Raw genomic sequence first — 20,546 nt, forward strand, 5'->3', positions numbered from 1 at the left:
CAAGCAAACCCAAGCAGACCCAAGCAAACCCTTTTCAATAGTATTTCATCATGTATCTATTAGTTTTAGTCATATAAATGCAGCATGATTAAAAATGTCAGGGAAAACGATCTGAAGTGCATTTAGTTCCCTTTGTATGCAGAAGCTTTTAGTGTCTGTCAAATACCTAGATTGACTATTCAGGCTTTTCACCTCAAACTACTTCCACCTTATTGTGCTGTAGCTGAGCAGTTGGGAGGCGGAAGGTACCAGTGACGTTGGTTTAGTGCCTCTTGGTGCTTAATTGATTTGAACCTGGCAACCTGACATTGGCAGTGCCCTGGTGGCTGTATAGAAATGAAGTTTGTGTGAGCCAGAACAGTGACGTCAGGATGGAGAGGGGTCTTAACCTCTCTCTGTCTATTTACCAGCTCCTTACGGGACCACAATCACTGTCTCAAGGAGCAGCAGACCACTCAGAGGCAATGGTAGGCCTCTTCAACCTGAGGGAAGCCAACACACACTGCAGTGGGAAAGTATTAAGACACTTTTTGTTTTGTTTGTACACATTGAATTTGAAATTAACAATCACATCGAACTGGGCTCTCTAGCTTCAAAGGCTCAAATAAAGTCTCTATTTAAACCATATTGGACGAAAAGTGTCACACTTGACTTTGCCATTTAACATGTAGTGCCCAAGTCGTAGGACAATGCAGCAGGACAGTGATCCTCAACATATAGACAAGGCAACCAATGAGTTCTTTAAAGCTTTTGTGCGTAACTTTTTGATATTAATGAACGTCCGTTACATTAAAGCCATTGCCAAATTAGTTGCTACAAAGCTAATTAAGACTATCAGCTCCACACAACTCTCTCTGTATTTCTCAGTATGGCTATGTTCAGAAGATTGTGTCGTCCGGCAACTTTCGCGCGCATTAACTCAAGTGAAGATAATGACCTCTTCTGAAGAGTCCCATCATGTTTTTTTAATCCTGGGTGTCCTCCTAGGCTACTAGCAACTGCGTGGAGGAGGGGTGGGGGCGCGTGTGCGATCACGGAAGGCTTGTATCATGTGGACACACTGACAGTTTTGTTGTCATTACTTAGAATTCCTCATGGGGGGCGACAGAAACTATGCACTATAACTTAAATGACCAACACTTGAAATGCCAAGTTGATCATAATCAAATTACACCTGTGTTTCACTTGCTGAGGATCAGACTGAATGCAAAAAGTCCCCAAAACAAGCTAGATGTGCAAATGGCTGCAGGCCATGTCTCCTGTCACAGACTTCAGGATTTGCAAGAAAATATTAAATATGATATAGTTTATGTTATCTTGTCCAGTTACTTTCTGTCACATGAAATTGGGAAACTACTGGTATTTATAAAAAAGGACTACAGCTGCTACACAGCCCATCTAATGTGGATGATAACAGTTGCAAAGATGGGAGTCAGCACCTCACCCTCATTGTTTGAAATTCAATATGTGCTAGACAGAGACAATACAAAAGAATGAGACACTGTCCAAGTAATGGGAGGTAAAAAAAATGTTTTGTGTGTTTGTATTTCAGTCATCCATAGTGGTGTTGTAGACTGCATTTAAACCCAGGGCTCTGCATCTTATGGAGATTGACAAACTAAGCTACCAGGACACCTCAAAGGGAAGTAGGATTTTGGCTAGTTGTATAATTGGCAGTGTGAACTCTGGTTCCAAAATGGCTGTGTGGATATGATACACAGCGCACTGTTATATATTAAATTCTTTTTATGCACAGACACACATTCCATCCATTCCACTTGGTTGACATGGCATGTATCCTTCTACCGCAGGCCTTGTAAAACAAGTATATTTGGGCAAAAACTGGAAACCCTGGAGAAAAGATAAAAGTCAAATTCCTTTTATAGAGAGAAAAGCATTTGTGAGAAAGGACAATCTCTCTGGCTGAGCGAGCTGACTAATGAGTAAGAATGCCTCCAACACCCCAAACATCAGCTCTTGGAGAAGAATGCCTACACAAGGAAGGAAGCAAGCCTGACATCTAGTGGCCATGTGTTGCATTCCCAGAGCCTGGGAAATTGACTAAAGGCAAGTTAGAAGATGGGGCCAAAACAAACACATAAAAGTCAGAAAATTCAAGTCAATCCAAAATCTGCTTTATAGATTTCCAATGTCCTAAATCTCTAACCACTGCTAAAAGCATTGTAAGTGGTGGCAATACATGCAGCATAAGGGCAGTGGCCAATCAAAGTGCATCTGTCATGGCGACGGTTGAAGCAGACTTCTTACAAAATCAGCTTCTCTTTGTTTGCCTGCTTGGTCAGGCTCTCCAACAGACTATTGTCATCCTTATCTGCAAGACATCACATACAGAGATATAAATAATTAATCAGGCAAAGGTAAATAAAAATGATTTGGGGTATTAAAGCATCCATCCACTCCTCTCCCTCTCACTCTCCCTCTCCCCCCGAAAACCTACCAAATATCACCAAGTTGCAGGAGCACTTGGCCGTCCCCAGAGGGTTCTCCAGCACCAATGTGTATTCTCCGCTATCTTTAGCTCCACAGGTGGGGATGACCAGTGTGCACACCCCGTTGGCTGTGCTATGCCAAAACCGAGGGGAGTCCGAGATCTTTGATTCCCCCTTATACCAGCAGGCCTATTCAGGGGAATTGCAATATTATTATTATTTTAGGGGACCTGGGAATGATATTAACAGCAAAGAAGGTACACACAAATATTCCAATTATTAATGCAGACATTTTTCAGGTAGATACACCACACTGATATCAGTAGCCATGTACTTCATACCTGTGGTGTTGGCATGCCCTGATAGGCACAGCTCATGGTGCAGTCATGGCCTCTGCGAACAGCGTGGTCCTTCAGTGGCAGCAGGAACGTCGGTTTCACCTGACGTGGCTTTGAGTCATATACCTTCAAACGAAGGCTTCTGATGCACTCTAAGACACAGATGCACAAACACATAAATATGCACATACAGAAACAAACACAAGCAACTTAGTATTAATTCAACATGCTGATCGTATTTGTATAACACAAATAGTATATTGCTGAAATCAAATGTCTTCCCTTCTCACCTTTCTCCTTGGCCATGATGAGAGGTTCTTTTGAGTCCAAAGGATCACTGTCTCCAATAGAGTTGTGTGCAATGACTCGGAAGTAGTACTTTCTCCCTGGAAGCAGTCCCGTGACGGTGTACTTGTTGCTGAAGACACGCTCGGCCACAGTGAACCAGGAGGCAGTGCTGGTGTCCCGTTTGAGGATGATGTAATGTGCTCCCTCGTCGTCGTCAGCCAGGTCTGGGGTGTGATCCCACTGCAGGGTCACCGTGCTCGGAACCTCCTCTTCCAAGCCGAGGTTCTTCGGGGGTCGAGGAAAGTCTGAGGGATGGTGGTAAGTACAGAAGGAGGTTGAGGAGGAGAAATATTTGATTTAAGCCAAAACCAATACCTAAATGATTTGAAATATCACTCTGGGAGTTTCCACAACCCCATGGAAGCTGCTTTGGAAATGTAACCCCTCATATATACTTTGAGAGACTACATTCTGAGACAATTATTGTTGATAAATGTTTAAAAAAAAGACCTTACAATTAAAGACTAGATGCACATATAATGGAGGCTTGGTCACTTACCCGTAACCCTGACAGTGACATCATAGTGAGCCTCTCCATTGTCGTTCTTCAGGTGTACACGGTAGATGCCAGAGTCAGATCGCTGAGAAGTGGAAATGAGGAACTGGGAGTGATTCTGGCTCTTGGTGATGACTTCCCGTCCTGCAGTGATGATGTCATCCTTGAACCAGGTTACCACTGGGGTAGGTGAAGCCTGTTAGGGTGAAGAAGGGAAGGATTGAAGAGTAAGAATTCATTTGATAGGACTTATGTAGAAAATGCTAGTCCGGTGGCTCAAAGGAACATTGCATAAATTCTGAGTAGATCATCAATATTAATGCAATTTATTTATATAGCGCTTTTTGCAACACTCGAAGACACTTTGCAGATTTTAAAAGGAAATACACGTACTACGAAAATGTACACACTAAAATACACATAATAATCAAACATTAAAAGCAGCTCTAAAAACGTGAGTTTTGACTTGTGATTTTTTTTTTTTTAAGATTATTTTTTGGGAATTTTCAGCCTTTATTTTGACAGCAGAAGACATGAAAGGGGAGAGAGAGGGGGGAATGACATGCAGCAAAGGGCTGCAGTTCGGAGTCAAACCCCCACGCCCGCTGCGTCGAGGAGTAAACCTCTATATATGGGCGCCCGCTCTACCAACTGTGCTATCCGGGCGCCCGACTTGTGATTTTAACATGGACAGATTGGTGAGTTCCAGAGGGAGTCTTACAGTGAAGCTGAGGTGAATGCAAAGTGCCGATCCAGCTCGGACCACCATCTGGTTCTTCAGCTTCCCCTGGAGATCAAACCTAGGTGACACTGTATGGGGAAAAAATGCAAAACTTGCAAAAGAAAAGAAAAAAGAGTAGAGAAAAATAAAAGGAGACTACAAGAGAATGCAGTCGGTCATATTACCAGGTGGAGGCATGGCCGGTACACCCTCCAACAGCTCAATTGGCTCCCCTACACCTCCTTCATTGACAGCCCGGATACGGAAGTGGTACTTCCTCTGCTCTTGAAGTCCTCCAACATTGAATGCAGTAACAGCGATGGGGATCTTGGTGGCCTTCGTCCACTCTTTAGCATCTTCAGGGCGAACCTCTAGGATGTAACCCGAGGGCTCGTCTCCCTGCTCTGGAGGAGTCCACCTCAGAGAAATGGAGGAGTTTGTGGAATCAGACACACACAGGTTCCTCACCAGACCAGGAGCTCCTTCAAGAGAAAAAAGGCAGCGTTTATAGACGTTAGATAGTCCAGATAATATAGATACAGAAAGGGAAATGAAGGAGGCAGAGAAGGACTCACTTGTTGGGTCTTTGGCCAGGACAGCATTAGAAATGGTGCTGGCACTGCCTGCTCCAGCCCTGTTTACACTGGTGACTCTGAACTCATACTCCACATCATCCACCAGCCCTTCCACCATGACTTTTGTATCTAAAAAAACAATAATACAGATGCAAGTTTAATACATGAAATGCAACCAAAAACAGAGGATGTTAATACTGTCAATAATACAGAAACATGAAAACCATACAGGTTTAATGTATAGTAATGACTACTTGATTTGATACATGTTAAACATTGTATCCTTACTCAGGAATGTCTGTACTAAAAATGTGTAAGTAAAAGACTATGTCAAATCTATAGCATCTTGATCTGGCAACGAAACAAGATAGCTTGATAGTCTGACCTGTGAGCAGCTCCTTGTTGACCTGTAACCACATGTTACTCCCCTTCTTCCTCCTCTCCAGGATGTAGCCCAGAACTGGAGCTCCCCCGTCGTGGGCTGGAGGTGTCCAGCTCACTGTCATGGAGTCCTTGGTTATGTTAGACACCTGGGGCTGGGACGCTGTGCCTGGAGGCTCTGGGTAGGGGCATTTAAACAGAAGTGATGACATGATCATTTGTATGGCTGTTAATAATGATGAGAACAATGATGGTGACCCTTCTCTCTAACCCTGATGTTTTGAGAGATGATTTTGGCAATGGCATTGATATATAAAACTAGCGCTCACCCACGGGCTCTCCAGCGCGCACCTCCTCTGTCTCGAGAGGGTCGCTCATTCCCTCCGCGTTGACAGCCCTGATGCGATACTGGTACGCCTGGCCCTCCTCCACTTTGTCATCGCTGAAGATGATGGTACTGCTATCTACTCCACCAACCCTGGTCCACGACTTCTTACCTGCCGTGCGACGTTCAATCACAAAGCTGGTCACTTGCTTACCTCCATTGTCCCGCGGAGCCTTCCACTTCATTTTGACAATCTTTCCTGATAGCTCGAGGAACTCTACTTTCCCTTGTGGAGGCTTAGGATGGTCTGGGGGGAGGATTGCGGCGAAACATGCGTTAAGTATTTCAAATCTGCGTTAAAGCAAAACTTTTGTTGCCAAATATGCCACCCACCAATCACATTGAGGTGCAGGTTGGCAACAGCAGTGCCACAGTCACTCTTCAGACGGAGCATAATTGCCCCACTGTCTTCTCGCACACATCTAGTAAACAGGCAAATTGAGAGGAAATGTTTGAGAAATGTGTATCTACAGCATGTATATTTTAACTTGTGTGTGACCTTTTGAAAAGATCATAAAATATCTGAGTGGATGACGCCCCTCTCTGCTCACCCACCTGCTGAGCACCAGCGAGGTGCCGTCAGCTGTCCTCTCCACCTTGTTCCTCTCATCCTCCATGACTTCCACGCCGTCTTTGTACCAGGTGATCTTGGGAGGCGGTTTGCCTTTGAAGGGGATCTTAATGGTGGCTGTCTGGCCTGCCTTCACAGTCACAGGTCGGGCCCCCAACAAGTCCAGCACAGAGGAATCCATTTCTGGAGGGTCTGGGAAAAAGGGTTAGTCTAGATTGGGATGTTATTTTGATGGGTGTTTTTATTTCAATTTCATTATGGTTTTAATTAGTTTCAATTTGGTAGCATTAAAGGTGCAGTAGGCGATGCTGCCCAAATATTGTTGATATTTGAATTCAACTGCCAAATAAATACAACCCCCCCCTCAGAAGCTCCGCCCCCCAGATTCATGGACCGATAACTACTGGCCAGCCAGGACATTCACAATGCTGCATCCCCCCTCCCCCCCTACCATCAACTGTCGCCGCCTGTTGCTGATTGGCTGGAAGAGTGTTTTGTGCCTTGTGCCCTCCTTTTTTGTTTGTCTTCCATTTACACAGCCAGGGCTCTGTATTAACACTGGATTTTTTTCAGCACACACAGAAAACAGAGAGCTAGGGGAACCTGAGGAGATATTCACTGAATTTGACAAAAAGTGTTTTGGAATAACATCACTAACTATACCTTTAATGTGAAGAATTTGAAAATGTCTGACATTGGCGACTCCCAGTGGTAGTATCAAAAAAGCAACACTATGTAACTTTTAGCTGCAGCTGTAGTTCCAATGAGACAACCTGTAGTGGGACTGAAGCGGGAAAAGTTACATAGTGTTGCTTTAAACAGTCCTTCCAGAAAAATGTTTTTTTGTGATTGTTGCGGGCAAAAATCCTTGATTATGCGGCACGTTTTCTTAAAAAATGCAATGGAATATGCGGGATATTTATGCAATTTTAAACGATGAAATTGAAAAGGAAATACACGTACTACGAATTTTCTGCTAAGATATATGTGACTTTTTTGCAACAAAAATGCGGGGATTATGAAATCATGCAAGCCCCGCATATTTTGCGCGGAAATCGGCAATTTATGCGGCAATTTATGCGGCAAAAGTGCGGCGTATTTGAAAAAAATGCGCCCCCCGCATAAATATACAGACTTTGGCTGATTATGCATTGAATTATGCGATCGCATAATCATGTTTTTCTGAAGGGACTGTTTAAACACACAGTGTTTGTCTCTATGACAGTGGCAGGGACCTTGTTCCAGTGAGTCTCTGTCCCACCTGTGAATACATACTCAAATATAAACACACCTGCAATAGTGAGTACAGCCTCGCTCTCAGCCCCCTTGGCTCTGAAGGTGTACTTGCCCTCATCGGTATCAGTCACACCAGAGAAGATCAGCTTGTGAACGGCTCCCTGTTTGACCACCTGAACCCCCCTTAGCTCCGAAACCTGTCGAAAGTAACACGTATATTATGTTTTAATGAAACATAAATGATCCAACACAGAAGCGGGTGTGGGTTATAGAACTTAACTGATGAAACTTTCAAATAATGTCGCAAATGATCAAAATGGTGACGATATCAAAGGTTTCAAAAGCTGTTTGATTATGGTATTAAGGTTGTGTATCACTTTAACACGATCAAGAATCTACACTCATGCTGGCAGCTCTGTGAGGCTGTATGTTATAGCACCCTAACAATGTCATTACTATTCATCCTCTGGGCACCATGGACATCTGTACCAAATTTCATGGCAACCTATCCAATAGCTGTTGAGATATTTCAGTCTGGACCTAAGGGGTGTACTGACAGAACAACATTGCCATAACTAGAGCTACACTACTGCCAAGTGTTTGCATGACATTAATGTATGAGAGTGGAAGAACCAAAGATTTGCCACATTAATTGACAGGGTGCATTTGAGGACTAACATTAGGACTTCAACTAGGGCTGGGCGATATGAAGAAAATGAAATATCACAATATGTTTGACCAAATACCTCATATATCGATATTGTGACGATATTGTAGGGTTGACAATTGGTGCTTTCACAAAATATTCACACAATGAGATTCATGATAACTAATCATCAGTAAGGTGGATATAATGATTAAGTGGGTAAAGGCAAATAATAGAACAGCTAGAACAGTCTGGTAAGTTCAGAAAATGAAATCACTTTACTGTAATGTAGCCTTAAAAAAAAAACAGTAGAAGGCAAATGTTATATCATATTACGATATCCAAAATCTAAGACGATATCTAGTCCAATATAACGATATCAATATATAATATTGATATATTAGCCCCAACTCCAACCCTTTCCCATCTCGTATTATCTCTTACCTCCACTCCATCTTTCAGCCACACTCCGTCGACCTTCTCATCGTCAAGAACAACGCACAGCTCTGCAGGGGAGCCTGTAGGACACTGAGCATCTGACATACTACTCTTCACTGAGGCAAAACGCTCTGACAACACACAAAGAAAAACTGTTTATTTAGGGTCTTATGTGTTACTTAGTAATGTTCCAATATTGGAACAAACTCCAGATGGACAGAAATCATTACCATCCACAGTCAGATTGGCAGAAGTGACATATTCGTTAGCGTCATTGTCCTGAGTGCAGATGACAGAGTACTCTCCCTCGTCTGTCAGCTCACATTCCTCGATGATAACCTCTGCCCTCTTTCCCTCGCGCATGAAGATGTAGCGACGACTCGCTGTGATATCACACCCGTCTTTCAGCCAGCGAATGTGCACGTCCTTGGAGCTCATCTCACACTCCAGGCGAGCCTTGCCTCTCTCCTGCACACGGACGTTCTTGAAGTGGCTGGTAAACTTGATGGGAATCCCTTGAGAAAAGTGAAATAGACGAGGCATAAAAGGAAGAGAGTCACTTTGAGGGTTTATTTGGCCTTTACTAGCATGCTTCACTTTAACCTTGTTGGCGATGTCTGTACTATAAACACATGCAGAATGAGTTCAATCACATTGAATTGTGATAGGATTATAGGGTGAAGGGAATTGAATTTTTGTACCCACATATTAGGTTTGTTCTTTATATTCAGTCCCAACACATACAGCAGACCTTCCTTATAAACTTATAGTTAAAGAACAAGAAATATAGAGTATATTCATAATAATGTTGAGTAGTTAACACATCCTAAATTACTATGTTTCTGTCCCTGCAACCCCAGAGGACAGCCACATGTCCTTGTTTAGACATTTACATGCCCCAGCTTGCACCTTGGGCAAGTAAGCATCTTGTTAGACACAGCCGTAATAAATGAGCTTGTTGTGAGGAGGGATTTGGTTGGATTACTTTCAACTCAGCACTAGGAGCAAGGATTTATTATGCTACCCATACGTCTTCATTTGGATGATAGAGGGAAGATGATGTTGTTTAGCATAGCCTATGAGGGAACGAAGGCTCTAATCTCGGGGGGGGGGGGGGAAGAAGGCAGTAATTGCTCATATCTACTGAGTCTGAAGGGAGAAGTTTGTTTCCTTAGAAATGCTAGCTTCACTAAAAACAGGAAGACACAGCCCTTTTGGGAAAAAACAAAACATAACAAAGCATAACAATTTTATGAGAGAGGAGCCTATAAAATACTTAATAATAATCTTATTGATTGATTAATAATCCGTACGTTCAATGAAAAGTGGCACGGTGGCAGTGAGGTCTCCGATGTTGATGGTGTAGTCTCCAGTGTCACTGACTTTCACATCCTTAATCTTCAAGGTGTAGGTCAGACCATCCTCAGACAGGGATACGTCGAACTTTTCATCTCTTTTTACTTCCTTTCCTTTTACCTGCCAAAATACAAACACTTCTGGGAAAACAATTTCCATATTCCTTTTCAATCATGTGTGTCCACCATTTGCGTAGAAAATTGTTTTGTGTGTTCTTTTCATTACCTAGATGCCAAAAAGTCCTAGAAATGTTCCTCAAGAGCAAATTCAAAGTCTTAAATCTAATCCTAGATGGGATATTAAATATTTATGTAAAAGTGTATTTAAGTATTTTGGTGTGTCTTGTTGAGTCACAGACAAACCTTCCAGATGAGTGGTGTATTTGTCTTCTTAGAGAGACGGATCTCAAACGTGGCGGTCTGGCGCTCTGTCACTTTCTTGGGCTTGAAGTCAGACAGGAATTTCAGAGGTTCATCTGAAGGACAGAAAAAGATGTTCTAATCATATGATTTTAAGTGTATAAACCAAATCATATAAACATCTCACTGAAAAGGATTCCATGCCAAATAATAGGATTTCTAAGCTACAAAACATGTCTGGTGCTTTGAAATGTGGGTTTTCAGAGAAATATGAGACGACTAAGTAAGCCCCAAACTGAGAAAACCATCGCTGTCTGTCTTGTAGATTGAAAGCGCGATGGGAGAAAGCATGCACATATGGCAGTTATGCTCACATAAAACTTGTCACTATCTGTTAAACACAGAATAAAAAGAGAATGTGACACTAAGAGTAGGTTATGCAGTCAATGATGCCGTTGTCTCTCTGAGTTATGAGCAGTGGGAAGGACTTCAGTCTCATTCTGCACTTGCCTATGACGGTAAGCCTGGCTGACAGTCTCTTGTCTCCAACCTGCAGAGTGTAGGTGCCCGTGTCACTGAGGCTCACGCTAGAAATGCACAGCATGTGCTTGGTTCCCATCTGTTTCACTTCGTATTTCCCATGAGAGTACTGGACCCGCAGCAGCTCTGCGCCCTGAATCATAAACAAAATGCCTAGATGAGGGGAGAACTCGGAAGTGTTTTTTTGTAACAGAAACACCCAGACTTTGAAACACAACAAGCAGACATATCCGTTTTTTTGTTGTTGTTTTTTTACCAGAAACCACTGCATCCTGATGTTTGGATCCTTCAGTTCCAGGATGGTGTCAAAGACGATGCTGGTGTCAGCTGTGGCAGTGATGTCCTCCAGGGGCTTCAGCACACGCACCATCTGGAAAAATATGAAATGATCAAACACTTATTTATACATAACCCATCCCCAATCTTCACATTATTTGACTTGCGTGTTGCTATGTGAAATACCTTTGTTGCCATGGCTGTGCTGTGTGACATTACACTTTTCCCCTCCATTTTCCATTCTGCTCTATTTTAAGCTGTTTTTCATATCACATCACAAACCTTTTCTTTCTTATGTGATTCTGTGGTACGTGAACAAGCTCTCTGTATGACAGGCCCACCTCCACCTCCACTTGCTTCTTCATCTCCTTCAGCTTCTTGAGGATGCCTCTGAAGTCGGTGAAGCCGTGCTCGGCGCAGATCCTCTCGTAGTCCTTCTTGTCAGCTCCAGCAAGGATCTTTAGCATCTCCTCCTCTGTAGGTGGCCTCTTCTCCTCTCTCTTCTCCACACTGCTGCACAAGGAGGAAACAATTGTGCATGTGTGTTTACATGCACACACAAAAGTTTATGTCAGCCTTGTGTGTGTGTGTGTGTATATGTATGTCTAAAAATATGTCTGACAGTATGCATGTGTGCGATCATCTTCCTCTGCCCCTGCGGCAACACTGATACGCATTGCAGCTCTTTAGATCTCATCCTGTATGTATTTCTGGATGCATGCAACAACAACAAAAATGATCTGGGAGTGGATCAGAGAAAGCTCCATCACACCATGACAGGTTTTAGGAGTGTCAGGGCAAGTATTAGGCAACAGGCTTCTGTTCCTACCGTTTCTTCAGCATCTTTTTGAAGTCCAACGCTGGATCTGCAAACAAAGACAGACTTTCTTAACCGGAGTACAAAAACAGCACGTAAACTTTGCAGAAAGCTCCCAAATAATATAATAACAATAATCAGGACTAAGAAAGGTTCACCCAATGTATTATATGAAATGGCTCGACTCACTCTCTGTAACAATGAGGGATATAGAGTAGGTACTTTCTCCGTGCTTGTTGGAGGCAATGCACTTGTAGACATCAGCATCCTCCAGAGTAAGGTTTTTGATCTGAAGTGGAGGTATTTACAAGTTACATACAATTAATGAAAATGACTTGCTTGTTACTTACTGTAAGACTTAATCTAAAACTGTCATACTGTCATTGTCCAGGCACATTAAATCCCACTGCAGTACTTATGTGGAGCTGGAGGAGGCAGTGCCATGCTGGGAATACCCAGTAAACATTTAGCGTCGCAACTTAACAGTCATCCCTCACCAGAGAAACAGATGGCAAAGGGAGATGCATATGTCAGCACCCACAAGTTAATTGCTTTATAATAGCTATTTAAGCTTCACTTAAGCTTCCCGGCTGGTACAGAGAAAGTGCTAAATCCACTCCAGAGTATTTATAGATAAAAGGATCAGAGAGAGTTTTTTTTCTTTCTATCTACTTTTCCTGATGATGCATGGTGTACCGTCTGAGTTGACAGAATCACAACGGCAGAGCCCTTTGGTTTAAAGACAGGCTGGACAGAGCCGCTGTCACAGTCTGTTTTGGTCACATTCACCTTTTAAAGCAATGCGTTTTGACTATACTGTATCTTGGTGAATGCATTCAGATTTAAATGCATGTGGAGGAGAAATGCTTGATCATAGTGTTACTCCAATCACACATTCATTTTAGAAAAATGAATGGTATCTTTGGGTAGATGTGATGGATTTGTCATAAAAATCGAGTGTATTGATACACACAAAGCTACATACTATTTATGGTGTCACATGACTGAAATAATACAAACACTCAATTTCTAAAATATTTGTTTGATATTAGTCATTGTGCAGTTATATTAAACGACACAATGGAGGAAAAACAACGGTTCAACCTTTTGATATATCACAGAAAATTAAAGAGACTCTATCAGAGTTGGATATAGATCTGAATCAACACAAACCATATTACATTATTACACTACATTTTGTAGAGGACTAATGTTGTCTTTAATAATTGTTGTCTTTAACTGTCAGTGAGATGCTGTGAGCTAGTTATAGTGACGGACCTTGAGTATGTGCTGATTGTTTATGTTGTCATAGAAAGATTTAGTGGCATCAGACAGTGGGCACCCGCTGGCTCGTTCCCAGTTAACACTAGGCTGGGGATTCCCCGTCACCTTGGCCTTAAACACAGCATTGTCACCTATGAAAGACAGATCAGGTTAATGCATGTTATCTGCTTGGGAATACTGAGCTGCAGACTCACTACTGTTAATTCTTTTTAACAAACATAAAATCAATTCTAATTGGAGCAATGAGAATGAATGTTTAGTATACATGATATCAACTGCCCCTATGTGGCCTTTTCCTGTTTCACCTTTGAGACCAGTGAGTTTAAGGTCAGCACATGAATGCTAATGCTATGGCTACTCCGCAGCGTTCTGCATATTGTGACTATTGAGGCCTCTTGATCTATAATTCATAGGTAGAGCCTGGGTGAGTAGGGCTCGGACACCTACAGTTTATGCAGAACAGGCATTAGTATTCAGCAGAAGAAGCAACGGTTGTTTTGTTTTTTTACTGTGGAGGTCATGAGCATCATACAAACTCTATCACTGTCTTTTAGCTTTGTGAGGTAGAGTGTATTTACAGTACCTTTATCCAAAAAGGCAAATGGTTGTCTAAAGTTTACAAATAGCAGCAAACCTTTACTTCCCAGTGGAGTTCAGCTTGTGTCATCTGGAGTTTCTAGGCAAACTGTGGGTAAGGATCTAAAATTAGCTTTGTAGCTCTCTCATTGTCTCAAGGGCCCACAGTTGTTTATAAATGCGATGTGAAGAGAGATATTAGGGGACGATAAGGGCATTCCTTGAAATTTCAAGGTGCGGTTCACCTCACCCTCTTGGGCCGTGATGGGGCGCAGCTTCTCCTCAAAATCTGGGACAGACTCTCCCTTGGGTAGGTGAAGGGATTTCTGCACCTGGCTGCAGGACTCCACCACAGCAGAGGTTTTACACTGAACCCCAGAGTGCTCTGAGGGAGCATAAAGGACATCCACATTATTATCATGTACAAACAGGCCAACTATGCTAGAGCTGCCTCACATCCAAATGTGATGCTATCATTATGACTTTCAATGTTTTTTCGTTGCACTACAGTACAGAAGTAATGTTTTTAATTTAGCTTTATTGTTGGTCTGCATTTAGCCAGGAGCTTAAAATCAGCCTGGCATCATCAGTAGCATAGAAAGAGTACACAGTGGGACGGGTAAGAAATGCCAGTTAAAGCTACTATTTTAACCTTATATTATATATATGTTTTATATATATGTATATATTATATTACATATATATATGTATATTATATATATGTTATATATGTTATATTCATCAGTTATGCCACGTTTGCTTACTGTAATGATGACTCTAATAGAGGGTTCTTCATGTCATGTCTTATAATTAGAAATTTTACATTATAAAGCATGGCAGGTTAAGAAGACGATCTTGGTGGATGATTCCTACCTTCCATGGTCCTCGACAAGCCCTGAGAGACTTTTCGCAGCTTGGTGGAGCTCATGGAGGAGGTAAAGGTGGAGGAGGTGGATGAGGAGGACATTTGCATATCTGACATCTGCCTCACCTGACCCATATGCTGTTCCATCTGCTCCATTCTGCCCCCAGTGGCCTGAAGGAGCTCTGTTGCCATGATGATGATGTTAAGGTGTTGCTGATGCGTGCCTGGTTGTGACAAGACACAATTAGAGATGTGGAATGATAGTTTTGGCAGAAAATACTCATTTGACTCTAATTCCACTGGGTCTTGTTGGGTATAACAGCTTTTAGTCCTGATGTATTACCTCCAGTAGATAAAAGGGACCAGAGGGACATAGGACAGTCCCAACCATCCTCTCTAATTTCATGTACTGTTACAGCTAATAGCCTATAGATTACTCAGATAGCAAAGGAGAATGTTCAGAGTGAACATTGTGTAGGCCTACTTGCATGTGTAAGTGTGTGTATGTTGGAGTGTTTGCGTGCAAGTGCAATGTGTTGAACACACATCTTCACTCTGTCTTGGTGGTAATTGGGTTTTTGTTTCCAAAAGCCCACACCAGAAATGATTGAAACTCCCCTCCCTTCCTCTGCTCGCCCGTGCCCTTTCTTTTCCTATCATAGTCCTTTGCTTTTGCCAGGCTCGTACAAAGATACAATTAAAATGGTAATCCACACACCTGCTATGTGAGATAAAGCATTGTGTTTGTATCACTGATTAACTGTGCTCTTTTTCTCGTACTTTGAATTTAAATTCCTTTCTCATGCCCAATCCGCATTTCTTCATTCTGTGTGTGTGTGTGTGTGTGTGTGTGTGTGTGTGTGAGCTGTGCATTGGTGTGTATGTGTATCTTTTTGCCTGCGCATGATATATCCACTTTACAAGTGGCTGACGGAAGAAGATTACACACATTACAACTGTTCGAAGACAAGTGCAAGCCAGTGTCAAGCTCCATCTATTCTTCTAATTAAAATGTATTACTCACTGTACCTACTTATGGAATTTCAATACTCAAAAAAACTCACATAAAGATCAGAGCGCAAGATCATGTATATATTTGTGAGCCCGTATCAAAATATAGAATTGTTTATTTTTTTCAGCAACAGCCTAGTTTTAGGATATAAATGTGACTTCACAAGCCAAAGGCAGAATTAACCACAAGATTAGTATCTGAATGGAAAATGTAAATTTTGCTTTCTGCAGCAAATACACTACATGTTGACGTTAGTGAAATAACTAGTTCCGTAAGCGTTGATACCTACCGAAATAAGTTGTTTTTGTGCGACCACAGCTAACTCTTTGATGGCATGGCTCTACAGTCTGAGCAGTAGCAAGTGACTGGAAGCTACAAAGTGCTGGTACCTGTCTCACTGTAAGTGGAACACAAGAACATCTATTTTTCCTGCCTACCTCTCCGCCTCTTTGTTCAGTGTCCTTGATCTCTCTCTCTCTCTCTCTCTCTCACAGCATACAGCACGGCAAATTGAAAAAAAAAATATATTTTTTTTTACTCTCCTCTTGGCTCTATTATTTCAGAAAAACCAAGACACACAGCCGACCGAACTTACTTGTTACAGCAAAGTCTTTGTTTTTTCACAGATTTAGTCTGCACCCCAGGTTCAACTGCCTCTGATGATGTTCCTAATCCATACACTGCTCCCCTCTCAGTAGGCTCTCGACAGCTCGGCCTCCTCTGCTTTCTTGGTTCCTTTTTGGTGGATGAGCCAAGGCCGAAGCACTCAGCTTAAACACCTGCTTAGTCCTGTCTCTGGACAAATAAGGCTCTGATCTGTGCCGTGCTTGTCGGGCCAGGCTGTCCTGGCTGGGCCAATACATCATGCTAATAGCCTATTTCCCCACAGGTCAGTTAGTTTGAGCGTCCACTGTGGTCTGTCTCAGGCAAGTATTTTAGAAATTAACATTCTCCAAAGAGAATGTGGTGATGGAGAGTTTCTAGGCTCTGGCTCTGATGAACATCATCTACGTCAGTGTCAGAGGTCTTAGTGTTTATTAAAAATGCAAGTTGCGATAGTTTAAAACAATAATACACAAGTTAAACAATATTATCATTTTCTGTTGGTCTGTGACCTTGTGTGTACTTGCCTCTTCAGTGCCCTTCAGGACGTTCAAGGCTATATAATCTGTCAAGCACTGATCTATGGGTTGTGGTTATCAAGTTGACAGCTTCTCTAACGCATGATGAACCAGCTATACAACCTATTAGTAATTATTAGAAACCACAGACAGTTTAGTTTTAAATAATACATTATTAAAAAATAAATAATCATAACAAATACAGACCATACAATAGTGACATTGACATATGTATTTTCTTTAAACTTCAGCTAATTGTAAAATGTATTTGCAGGTCGTTTTTATTTAATTCTAGCCGTTTTTGTTTAAAAAATTAAAAAAATGTCCATGCCATTTTCCCAAATTAGCCTACTATTAACAGCATTTTCCTGTCAATCAAAACAAACAGAGCAAAGCTAGTTAATGTGATAAGCTGTCTGCTCATTATCATCCAGCCAATCAGAATAAAAAGTAGGATCTCATAGTTTTAAAATTTCACAATTTCATGGTTAAATTCTATATTGTGTCTGTATATCCCAATGATTATTGGATTATTAAAAAACATATTAAATAAGAAGTAATTATGTCTGGACCATTGACTGCAAAATTAATTAGTTAATATTAGCAGTCTATGGTCTGGACCCAGCACGTTATGTTATAAATGAATTGGGTCATCCAAATAATTGGATGATAAAATTAAAACACCTTTTGTCTGCAAAGATGGTGCCCAGAACATGTGGTGGTGGAAAAAGGCAAGGCAAGGCAGCTTTATTTGTAAAGCACATTTCAGCAACAGGGGAATTCAAAGTGCTTTACATGAAAACAGATTAAAAAAATTTAAAACAGATAAAATACAAGAATAAAAGTTACAGTGCAGTATCCATTTTTACCAATAAGACAAACATCTCAAGCAGTCCGGTCCATATTTTCCAACCATCTCGCCCTCAATGGGCCCTGATACCTGGCACAGCTTTGAGCTTTCATTACTCATAATAACAGAAGCTAGTATACTATTTCCTTACAATGTGATCGTCACCACAAGGCTCGGTTCTTTTTTCGGCAAACCTTGTAAAAACCCGGTACAGCCCTGCAGACAAAAACCTTTCAGTAGTCAAGAACTTTTTCTTAAACTATCTTATTTCCTTCTGCAGTCTGTCTCTAAATAGACAGGGACTCCCTTGGAGTATGTTAGTCTATTTGTATTTAGGCCTTCTGCCTAATTTTAGTTATTTTTCTTCTTCTAACTCTTGATCAGCCCGACGTCTGACTCTTCTGTTATTCCCTTGCCACGCTGTATCAGAGAACTAATCAGATTTAAAGAAAGGCAACATCAAATAGATAGGTCTTCAGCCTTGATTTAAAAGAACTGAGAGTTGCAGCAGACCTGCAGTTTTCTGGGAGTTTGTTCCAGATATGTGGAGCATAAAAACTAAATGCTGCTTCCCCCTGTTTCGTTCTGACTCTGGGGACAACAAGCAGACCTGTCCCAGACGACCTGAGAGGTCTGGGTGGTTAATAGTGTACTAGCAGATCAGAAATATATTTTGGACCTAAACCGTTTAGTGATTTATAAACCAGCAAAAGTATTTTGAAATCAATTCTTTGATGCACTGGAAGCCAGTGTAGAGACTTCAGTACTGGAGTGATGTGATCCACTTTCTTGGTCTTAGTGAGGACTCGAGCAGCAGCGTTCTGAATCAGCTGCAGCTGTCTGATTGATTTTTTAGGGAGACCTGTAAAGACTCCGTTACAGTAGTCTAGTCTACTGAAGATAAAAGCATGGACACGTTTTTCCAAGTCTTGCTGAGACATAAGTCCTTTAACCCTTGAGATATTTTAAGGTGGTAATAGGCTGACTTTGTAATTGTCTTAATGTGGCTGTTAAAATTCATGTCTGAGTCCATGACTACACCAAGATTTCTGGCTTTGTCTGTTGTTGTTAACATTATCGTTTGAAGCTGAGTGCTGACTTTTAATCGTTCCTCTTTTGCTCCAAAAACAACCACCTCAGTTTTTTCTTCATTTAATTTAAGAAAGTTCTGGCACATCCAGTCGTTAATTTGTTCAATGCACTTAGTCAGTTGTTGTATTGGACTATAGTCCCCTGGCGATAAGGTTATATAAATTTGTGTGTCATCTGCATAACTATGGTAACTTATTTTGTTGTTTTCCATAATTTGAGCCAGTGGAAGCATGTAGATGTTAAACAGGAGAGGCCCCAGAACTGAGCCTTGGGGAACTGCGCACGTCATATTTGTATGCTCAGATGTATAATTCCCTATAGACACAAAGTAGTCCCTATTCTTTAAATAAGACTCAAACCACTTTAGTACTGAGCCAGAAATGCCAACCCAGTTTTCCAATCGGTCTAGTAATATATCATGGTCGACCGTATCAAATGCAGCACTGAGATCAAGTAATACCAAGACTGAAATTTTGCCACTATCTGTGTTTAAGTGGATGTCATTAAAGACTTTAACAAGAGCTGTCTCAGTGCTGTGGTGTGGTCGAAAACCCGACTGGAATGCATCAAAACTGTTGTTTAGTGACAAGAAAAGGTTCAGTTGTTGAGAAACCGTTTTTTCAATGATTTTACTTAAAAATGGAAGGTTTGATATCGGCCTATAGTTGCTCATTAGTGACGTGTCTAGATTGTTCTTTTTTAAGAGTGGCTTAATGACTGCAGTTTTCAGGGCCTGTGGGAAGATACCTGAGAGAAGAGACGTGTTTACAATCTGTAGAAGATCTGTAGCCAAACAATCTGCAACATTTTTGAAAAGGCCCGTTGGTAGAATATCAAGGCAGCAGGAGGAGGTTTTCAGATGTTGTATAATGTCCTCTAGGTTTTTACGGTTAATCATATGAAATTGGGTCATATTGGAATCTGTTTTGCCTGGACACTGTGACAACACATACCCTGTACTCGATATGGAAGCACTGACTGTTTGTTTAATTTTCTGAATTTTGTCATTGAAGAAGGTGGCAAAATCATTGCAGGCCTTTGTGGATAAAAGTTCAGATGCTACTGGTACTGGAGGGTTTGTTAACCTATCGACAGTAGCAAACAAAGCACGTGAATTATTATTGTTTTTGGCAATAATGTCCAAGAAGAAGGACCGCCTTGCATTCCTCAGTTCCAAATTATAAGTGCGAAGTCTCTCTTTATAGGTGTTGTAGTGGACCTGGAGATTAGTTTTTTCGCCACCTGCGTTCTGCTTTTCGACACTCTCTTTTTTCTGTTCTTACCAGTATGGCATTTCTCCATGGAGATCTTTTCTTATCAGAGACAGTTTTTACCTTAATGGGAGCAATGGCATCAATAACATTTGTAATTTTACAATTGAAATTGTCTACAAGCTCAGTGAAAAAAATTGTCTACAAGCTCAGTGAAAAAGAGGAAAATACAATTACAGATTAATGTTTCAAAATTATTTTTAGCTGGTAAAAATTGCTGGGTAAAGAAGAACTACCAGGCGTTTGTGTTCAAGTCTGCCATATTATAAACCTAGCTAAATGATCATGAGAGCTGATAATAATAGTAACAAAAAAGACTGATTTAATATTGTCATAGGTAGGTTATGGAAATGGATCCAGAGTGATGCATCATTAAATTGCAGATTGTGTACATTCAAATAATCAATGATTCAAATCATTTAAGTTAAATGGCTTCATTAATGTTGTGAGCTCAGCTTCTCAGTGGGGAGATTCTTGACATGCTAGCAAATTAGCTTGCTAGTGCTAGCTAGATATGCTAGGGCTAGGCTAGCGCGCTCAGC

At 41.4% G+C, this 20,546-nt stretch overlaps 1 protein-coding gene across 3 annotated transcripts; it reads right to left on the reverse strand.

Moving 5' to 3' along the window:
• Positions 1–1,863: 1,863 nt before the first annotated feature.
• Positions 1,864–16,698, reverse strand: LOC116038738 (immunoglobulin superfamily member 22). 3 transcript variants are annotated; one of them, XM_031283340.1, is made up of 26 exons: positions 16,266–16,698; positions 14,667–14,882; positions 14,044–14,178; positions 13,212–13,348; positions 12,123–12,222; positions 11,946–11,982; positions 11,458–11,626; positions 11,097–11,210; positions 10,811–10,973; positions 10,304–10,416; positions 9,899–10,061; positions 8,816–9,100; positions 8,592–8,716; positions 7,557–7,698; positions 6,250–6,457; positions 6,028–6,116; positions 5,639–5,941; positions 5,314–5,535; positions 4,929–5,057; positions 4,539–4,835; positions 4,354–4,442; positions 3,636–3,828; positions 3,079–3,381; positions 2,792–2,940; positions 2,459–2,639; positions 1,864–2,332 (listed from the first exon to the last, which is right to left on the reverse strand). In XM_031283340.1, exons 2-26 carry the CDS (start codon positions 14,848–14,850, stop codon positions 2,265–2,267), a joined length of 4,098 nt encoding a protein of 1,365 aa, XP_031139200.1. In that variant the 5' UTR covers positions 14,851–14,882; positions 16,266–16,698; the 3' UTR covers positions 1,864–2,264. The 3 variants fall into 3 exon arrangements, with proteins under 3 accessions (XP_031139200.1, XP_031139201.1, XP_031139199.1); XM_031283341.1 differs by having other exon boundaries at positions 5,314–5,487; positions 11,458–11,629; XM_031283339.1 differs by having other exon boundaries at positions 11,458–11,629.
• Between the last annotated feature and the right edge of the window lie 3,848 nt (positions 16,699–20,546).

Source organism: Sander lucioperca, chromosome 7 (assembly GCF_008315115.2).
Source record: "Sander lucioperca isolate FBNREF2018 chromosome 7, SLUC_FBN_1.2, whole genome shotgun sequence".
Classification (NCBI taxonomy): Eukaryota; Metazoa; Chordata; class Actinopteri; order Perciformes; family Percidae; genus Sander; species Sander lucioperca.